This window comes from Glycine soja, chromosome 20, assembly GCF_004193775.1.
Source record: "Glycine soja cultivar W05 chromosome 20, ASM419377v2, whole genome shotgun sequence".
Lineage (NCBI taxonomy): Eukaryota > Viridiplantae > Streptophyta > Magnoliopsida > Fabales > Fabaceae > Glycine > Glycine soja.
In genome coordinates, this window is record NC_041021.1 from 38,633,981 (window position 1) to 38,643,164 (window position 9,184).

The following is a 9,184-nucleotide window of genomic DNA, read 5'->3' on the forward strand; positions in this document are numbered from 1 at the left end:
TTATTTAATTCTTTAAAAAATCATTTGAGTTCAAACTCACCACCAATTCAAACAATAAAATTCCGTTACAAAACTTACAAGGAAAAATATTTTACTTTTAATTTATAAGAATCAAAGAAAATATCATCAAACTTTCACCAAACGAGCTAGACTCATTTACTCGGAAGATTTATTTAGTCTTACATAACCTCATTCAAGCAAATAAAAGTGCAAAAACTCTTTTAATACAGTACTTATTTTTTATTTATAAAACTAAATATTTTATTAAAAACACACACACACACACACAATCTCCTTGGTTGTTAGATAGATTTCAGGATTACCAAAATTATGTCCAGATTAATTTTTCAAGCACCATCAGCAGAAATTGTTTCTAGCCAGAAGCATTCCCTTAATAATATAAAATATTAAAATATAAATATATAAAGAAGCAATTTCCTTTGCATCTTGTTATCCTATGTCCTGCTTTATAATCTTTCTTCTGTAATTCCCTTCATCAAGAGAAGGGAACAAAAAAAAAAACAAAAAGCTGAGAGAGAAGAAAATATTTACATCTCTAAAACCCTTTTTTTCCTTTTGTTTTCATTAAATCTTCTATTGTGTTGGCAAGGTCTCGTGCCGCCACGAGTCATAATACAAATCCGAATGATCGAAAAGTCCACCAAACGCAGCGTATTCGGTCGTATCACACTCATAGCCAAATCCCATTCCCAAATCAAACGAGTCGTATCTCGGAATCTGTTCCTCAAACTCCCACAACTCGCCGATTCCGGACGAGTCAGACGCGACTCGGACCAACTCGGTCTCCACGTTCTTCTCCTCCGGCGCCGACGAGTTTCCGGCGGGTGGAAGACCTAGCTCGTCGTCGGAGGCCTCCAGAAGGTACCCGATCTGCGCCTGAGACTCGCCGGAATCTGAGGCCACGCCGGAAATCTCCTCCTGCAGGCTCTTCATGACGGAGTCAAGGTCCTGAGAGGAAGGTGCGTCGTCGGCGTCGTCGAAGAACTCGAGTAAATCGTCCCTGAGTCGCTTCGCCTCGGGCGATTCCAGAACTGACTCGTCCGAGTCATCCCGAACTCGCTTCTTGCAATCCATAGAGAAATAAAAGAGCAAAACGGTAGCGTTTTGGTATTAGGAGAGACACGCTTAATCGCTGGTGATTGAACGAGAGTTGACACGGTGGGTTGTAGTGGCGAAGAGATCTGGTGAGGCTTTATATATAAAGGGGGACAATGGAGAGAGAAAGAGAGTACGGTGTAATGATGCTGACCACGCAGCCAGGTGGGACCCAATTCTTAGCTCATCACAAACACACACTTTGGTTTTGCCTTTTTGTTTTCATGTTTCTCCATTTCTTTTCAAAAGGAAATTGCTGGCTGCTTTTTCCTTTTTTAAAATATTAAATCGAGTTGAATTTGGAGTTGGAGTCCGCGTCCAACTCGCCGAGTCAATTCGGCCCGGTTCGGCTCGGGTTTTGGTTGGTAGGAAAAGGAAAATCAAACGGAGGGAAAATTAGGGTTAAGTCTGAGGGCATTTTGGGAATGAGAATTCAAACTGGTCGATGGGAAAGGGCCTTCTGAGAATGTTTGAAACGAAAGAAAAGGAAAGGGTGGTTTGCTTGAGTGCTGCCAACGTCAATAATATTGCATTAAAAACCTTTACGATAATGCTGCCCACTATCTCTGCGTCAATCAATGGTATACAGATATTCTTATCTTCTCCACATTTTAACTATTCCTGTTTGCCAATAAGGATTAAACATTTGTTTTTCACATCTCAACGTTTGTCATGTGCTTCAAATGTTGTCATGTCCTTTACTTTAAAAATAACTATTATTAATTAAAAATTAAAAATTAATATTACTTTTGAATTTAAATATAAGTAAATTTTTTTAAAAAATTAATCAACTCACACATGCATTAAAAATAGTTGAATGATGTCATTTAATTCTTCTAATGACATTTAAAGAAATATTTTTTCGTAAGATGTTATTGTTAAAACTTTATAATAAGAATAAAATTAATATTTTTTGAGTGATGTATAGAATTAAAATAGTCAAAATTTATTTATATGTGAGTCTGATTTTTTTTATTGCTACAAAGATAATGTTATATATTATATAAAAAGGTATAATAAGAGATAAATTATCTTACATCCTTAATTTTATAAATTAAGATATTTACAATTTCCACATTATAAAATTTAACAACTGTTCAAATATTTCATTTATTAAGATATAACTCATTCTTCTCGAAAAAAAGAAGATATATAACTCATTGCAATGAATAATGTTTTTCTAACTTCTCTTATGTATCATATATGTGTTATAATATGATTTATTTAATTAAGGGTCTCATTTACCCAATGTATTTCAATTCCTTAAATAAGACAATCTCAATAGGACATTCAATTACTCCTTAAATAAAGGATAATTAATTTAACTGATACGTGTTTTATTCTCCTTATAAAATGAATTAGGTTCAAAGTATTATGCGTGAATAACAATATTGCTTCCAAGTTACAAAGCTAACCTTATCATTGTATAAATGTTCGTGGCTTAAACATGAGTGTCTCCTTTAAAAATAAGTAAATAAATAAAAGAGTGTCTGTAATAAAGGACACTCATGGTCGTAAGTTAAAAATGTTATAAAAACTCAATAGTTATATCTGAGCTTTCATTTTTGACAGTGAGGACATGTATTATATTATTTTATTATACACGTGATTTTACCTTTTTGAACACCTTTTTGTATTTTAAAAAATATTTCTAAATTAATTATTAATCATTTTCAAATTTTACTTATACGTTAAATTTTTTTATTTGTATTAAGTATTTTTTTAAAAATTTATATCCTCTGGATTTAACTTTATTCACTTCAAATTTATTTGCATCATATTTTTTTGTCACAAATATTAATTACCTATATTTTTTAAGAAATAAATTACTCTTACCCCCTCCCCAAATTCTAAGTTATTCGTCTTTTATGTTTAAATTAAAAAAAAATACGCACCAACAAAATATTTGCCAAAATATACTGGAAATTTAACTAATTTAAACAATATTTTTTTCTTAATTTTCCTTTCTGAAGACCTCCTTTTTCCAATTTTTTTATGTGAAGGCTTATAAAATTGAACAGTCCTTATAATAATTTATATAACTTATTTTTTAAGAAACGTAATTTATATAACTATCAACACTTAATTATGACTCTTTGTCAGGTTAATTGTTAACGGGCAAACATTGAGTTAAAAGGTCTTTTAAGAAAATAATTATGATTTAGAAGATACTTTCACAAAAATATTTTTTTAAACATAATTTTATGTTTTTAGTACAACAAAAATAATGATTTTTTTTTAGGTTTACACCATTATTATCTAACGAAGTAAATTATGTTTGAGATAGGTAAGATCACTCTAGGCAAAATTTTGTTTTCTTCAAATATCTTATGCAAATGCATACTCATAATTTATTTTATGCAATTTGATTGATTTTTCAATTAAAATGCATTTTTTAATAGTAAATAAACTTGCATAATAAAATATACTGTAATATTAATATATGAGTTATCTAAAAAATAAATATTAAAGTTTTAGTGTTATAGTAATTGAGCGTGTTTTGTTTGTCAAAGGATGCTTGGGTTTTATCACCCACTCAAACACTTTTAATTGTTTTAAAACCATTTATTTCTTCATCACATCATCTCAGCAATTTGTAAAGATGTAATATCATCCCTAATAAATTACATCAAAATTAATATTTACTCCAGAATGATTAATTAATAATTAATTGATAATTAAACTAAAATTATTAATTTTTAAAAAGTCAGAAAATTAAATGTTTGAATTTCAAAATGGTGGGCAAAATTGTAGATAAGTCATTATTAAAAAAATAAAAAATAAATTTGAATCTAAAAATTATATATATTTTTCACATGAAATATATTTGAGTTAAATAAAATTATCATCAGCGATAAAATTATCCTTTCGAATATTTTATGTGATTACATATTTAAAACTTAAACTTTAAATTATTGGATAAGTTAGAATATTTTTTATCAGTTAATTAACGCGATAGTTGACAAAATTTGGTAAGTTAAGTTTGTATTTAAGAGTGTCTTACTACTCAATAATTTATAATCTCATAAAGGTTGTGCGTGATTTGAAAAAGGTGAAAAATAGAAAAGTAATAGATAAGAAAAAAGAGTTGAATTAAAGAGTGAAAAAGAGAAAAGTAAGCGAGACACGGAGATAAGAAATTAATAATTTGAATGAGAAAATTAATAGTTAAGGAAGAAAAAAAAAACTAGGTGGTGTTTATACAAGCTCCTTTCTCTTATATGATTTTTTTTTCTCTCTCATCAAGATCTGTTCATGATCGTGGACTTGTTGATATTAATAAACTAAAGTATTAACATTTTTTATATTTTAAGAGCATTTGTTAAATGTATTAAATGTTTTAGTATTTAAACATCTTGATAGATTTATTAATGATTATTTTTATATTTGGATAGTCTGTATTTTTTATTTAAATGTTAATTCATAGGTTATTCGTTTATAACTTTCTTTAATTATTATAACAAGTGAAACAAAATCAACCCACAACCTACAACTCACCTAAATTGTAGTGGATTAAAATTTCTAACTCATTCTCATAATAAACTAAGTTGACACGTATTGTCACTTCTATCAATGCCCTCCGTCCTCCACCCCCTACCCCACAATTAACTTCCCATCTCTCTTGTGTATCATTTTCATAAATGCATCGTTTGTAAATTGGATACGCCATTAAAAAAAATGGGTCAAGGCTCGTCGATTAAAAAATTCCAATAAAGGGAATGAGATTATTTCTTGAAAGTTTAAATTTTGTATATTATTTTTAAAAATAAAAAAAATTATATATTAAAAAGAAAATAAAACATCTTAATAACTTTCACGTGATACATTATTTTTAAAAATAAAATAAAATAATATTATTTTATAAAAAAAATGAAAACATCTTTATAGTAAAATACTTTGTTTACCTTTTCACCTAAGCAACGTGTCGTCGTGCCTTATGTGGATAACCTAAAAAAAATTACATATTAAATTTTTTTTTTTTATCATACACTCGTGAATATATCTGGCACAAAATCTTTAAGAAAAGTACCTTATTGCTATCTTTTCCATTACCAAGTCTTGTATATTTTCTAATCTACTGGAATAAGATTCATATATTTTTTTAACAGAAAGAATAAGATTCGTATGTGTTCACGTATGTAAGAATATTTATGATTTGTTTCATTCCACTAACCTGATGATGCACTTGAAACTACTTACAACATACTATTTAAGTTTAGAAAATTAACCCCTATGTATCATAAAGACATATTTACATTATAATAGATCATGCATGTTATATGTAACATAATATTATATTAATTTTTTTTTATCTCGAGATATATATTATAAAATAACTTTATTTATATTATACACTACCAACAATAACTCCAGTGGTTATTAACTCGTCACTCGATCCCTTTTAAAAAAACATATTAAATTTATGTGGATGAAAAAATATGATTGAAAGAAAAAATTTCACTAAAGATAGTCAATTAGATTTTTTGGTAAAAATTAATTATAAATATTATATATCAATTTCATAATGACAAAAAAAGTTATATTATATAAGAATTTAATTTTATAATTTAACTATATATATATATATATATATATATATATATATATATAAAATCAATAAATTGAACTAATTTATTATTCTTTTTTTCTTTTGTATTGGGCTAATTTATTCTTGCCCTTATGTTGTGAGATCTTAATTTGGTTAAATACATATTCTAATAAGTATCAATAAAGGTTGATCCAGTTAAGAAGGATCACATTCTTATTTCATAAGGTCAGGAGTTCAAATCTGATTGTTGATGTGATGTTCTTGTTAGAGGATAATATGTAAGTAATTTTGTAAGTACTTAATGAGTCTTGAAGCATGCCCTAATTTTGGTGAACTCCCGGGATCTAATTCTTCTGAATTTTTTATAAAAAAATCCTAATAAATAGTCCTATCTAATTTTTGAATCGGATAAAGACATTGATAAACTTGTTTAATTTCATCTCACCTACACGATTACACATACATAAGATTTCAACAAAAGAAATGAAAAATACTAACCCCAAACAGAATTTCAAGGAAATGTAAAATAAAATTAAAAATAGGTTACATTAATTTACATTATTCAAAGAAAAAAATAAAAAATGCCATAACAAATTGATATACACCCCAAAAAGAATACTCATTTAATCTATGGCTTAAATATATATTTGTAGTTTCGATAATATATTAGTTGAAATATTTTATCATAAAAAAATGGAAGCATTTCATTTATCGTTTTCAATAAAGGCTTAGTAACTGCTATAATATTTCACAAAAATAAGGTACTAAAATATGATCGTGCACATTTTCTTTTAGTACAATGCAAAAAACGTCTTTACTTTTTGAGAAAAAAAAAGTGTTTAAATTAATTAAAAAAAATGTTTAGATTACTCCTAGTAATTCAATAATTTAACGTTTGTTTTAACATTTTATGTTTAAAACTAGTTAGTTTAGGCTTCGAGATGTCTATTCTTTCCTTGTTTTTTTTCCTCCCATCACACGGTAAGTTAAATGTTCTTGTCAAGAAACTTAATATTGCATATTGTGTGGAAAGAAAGTTTAATTTTAACTGGTTGCCAAATTGTCTTACAATATAGATGAGCTTTTCTAGTCAAATAGTTGTTGCTAACTTGCTATTATGATAGCCGAGTAACGTTACTAATATAACATAATTGGATCATGTCGTACCTTATATACTTAATTCATAATACAACAAGTAAACGAAAATTAAAGTATTTTAAAACCGGGGGCAGGGGGAACCGTTTTGAAGGGTTGCTAGTTGCTGTGTTAGAAAGCGAAGCCCAAGTGGGTGTTGGATTAATTTATTGCAATAACACGCCACTTAACTTGATCCTTGTTTTAGACCAGAAACAAAAGAAACCTAATACTTATTGATTTGCTTAGGCGAACTTCCCCGAATAGTGGGCGATGTTTGCGTTATGTTTTTGTTTTTGTTTTTTTTTTTTCATGTAAGAATTTAAGGTGGAACAAAAGGTAGTTGGGGTTCCTCAACCACCACGTGAACGGATAGAGAAGGCACGAATGAATGAAGTAGCAGCAGTACTTGCCATTCTCAATGCCAGTTGGTGCTCCCAAAATTATTATATCTAATCTACCCCTCTCGGCCCACAGTGGCAGTGAGTCAGTGACACTGTGCAGACTTGCATGTCTTCATCCTAATCCATCCCTACTTCACATGTACTCACTACTCAGTAGTTTCCATTTAGATGAACTTTTAAGGGGAAAAAGATTACTTAAAGTAAATATAAAAATATTTGATAAACATGTGATAGGAGAGAATAATATAAAAAAATATTATGGTCATTCTCAAACGCATAAGAATAATATGATTCCATATAGTTTTATTAGTTGCTGTATATAACATACATGTTATTGGATGAACCCTTTTATGTTTTATAAGCCCACCAATGTTTCCTCCCTACCATTTAATTTCCACCTTCACCATGGTTCCACATGATGCCAATGGTGGTGTCCCTGTGGGGTGAAAATAAGGGTGATGATATGAGCAAGTGATGAAATAGTGGTGTCAATAGTAATAACAACAACAATATTAGTTATATCATAAAAGATATTTATAATTAGACTTTAATCTTAATGGTATATTATTTTTAATTTTAATCTAAGAATTGTTATGATTTATTCTCATTTTTTACAATAATCAAATGTTTTTACATTAGTTGCCCCCTCTTTATATATAGAGAGATAAATAATGAAATTATATCAATGTAACTTACATGATCAATAACTAGTAAAATATAATTATAAAATTATCTTGATGTTTGTGTTAAATTTTGTTAAAATTTAATAATAATAAATAGATAGTTAAATATATTTTTTTATATTTTTAAATATATATTACATTGATTGTGATAGATATGGATGAGATATCAAATGTTTTTTATTAATATAAAATTTTGTAGATATATATGTGACATGAAGTTTCGATCTTGATGAATTTTAAAATGAAATTATTTAGACGATGGCTAACATAATAGGAAGGTACCTCCGATTTGAAGATATTACTTCTAGCCCTTTCTAAAAAAAATTATTTAGTTCAAAATTATTCAATGAAGTAATAATATGTGTAATTTATATCACATAAATTTGATTCCTCTCTCTCCTTCTCCCCCTCTCTATATAAAATATGTAGCCGAGAATTACAAGAGAAGTTAATTTTAACCAAACAATCATGGATGAATGATCACTTTTTTTTTCAAGAGATGGTCACTTTCATTTTAATTAGTTTTACTTTTAACTAATTATTTGAATGATGCGGTTAAGTTTTTTTGTGTCTGTGTGAATAATTATGCCGTTAAGTGTACCGTTGTCAACTAACATCTATACAAGATTAAGAAACAATAAATATTTAAAATTAATTTGTTTGTAGACTATTTTGATTGAGCACATATAGAAAACTAACAGTGATACGTATGCAATGCACAGCTTAAACAAAGGAAAGAACGATTAAAAAAGTGAGTAAAATAAAATAAGAAGCTTAAATAACTTAAAAGAATTATCTAATCAACACATGACGACGATCAGACAATTTTTATAATACTAATGGTGTGAGTGACGTGATTAATTTGTCTTTTAACAAAATCAAAATGGTTTTGTACAATGGTCAAGCTTTCTCTGCATTCCAAAAGAATGGAACCAAACTCTGATGAAAGTGAGACGACTTGATTCCAGCAATAACTTGATTTCATCAATAAAGTTGACATAGTCAATGAATTAAGTATGTAAAATGATATTTGATTTATGTTAATGTGTATGTAAATATTTTTTGGAATTAATAAATTTTAATTAGTACACACAAAAAACAAAACCGTCTCCGCCGTGTGAACGCTGGATCATTTGGTTGCTTGTTTATGTACGAAGGCAAACACGCCGAACACGCGTTGTCGTGGTGGAAAAATCGGAACAAAGTTGTCAATCGTTTTCAATCTTGTAATTTTAGGAGCATGAGCTTAAGTATCCTTAATTCCACCGATTCCTTGTTTAGAGGGAACTACAAGTTCA

The 9,184-nt window shown here is 28.3% G+C and overlaps 1 protein-coding gene across 1 annotated transcript; it reads right to left on the reverse strand.

The window, feature by feature from the left end:
* Positions 1-370: 370 nt before the first annotated feature.
* On the reverse strand, positions 371-1,210 carry LOC114401482. The gene has a single exon (XM_028363991.1). It carries the CDS (start codon positions 1,093-1,095, stop codon positions 595-597), a length of 501 nt encoding a protein of 166 aa, XP_028219792.1. The 5' UTR covers positions 1,096-1,210; the 3' UTR covers positions 371-594.
* Positions 1,211-9,184: the final 7,974 nt, after the last annotated feature.

Excerpts from the sequence above, each read along its gene's own strand:
- LOC114401482 (XM_028363991.1), bottom strand. The coding sequence starts at position 1,095 with ATGGATTGCAAGAAGCGAGTTCGGGATGACTCGGACGAGTCAGTTCTG.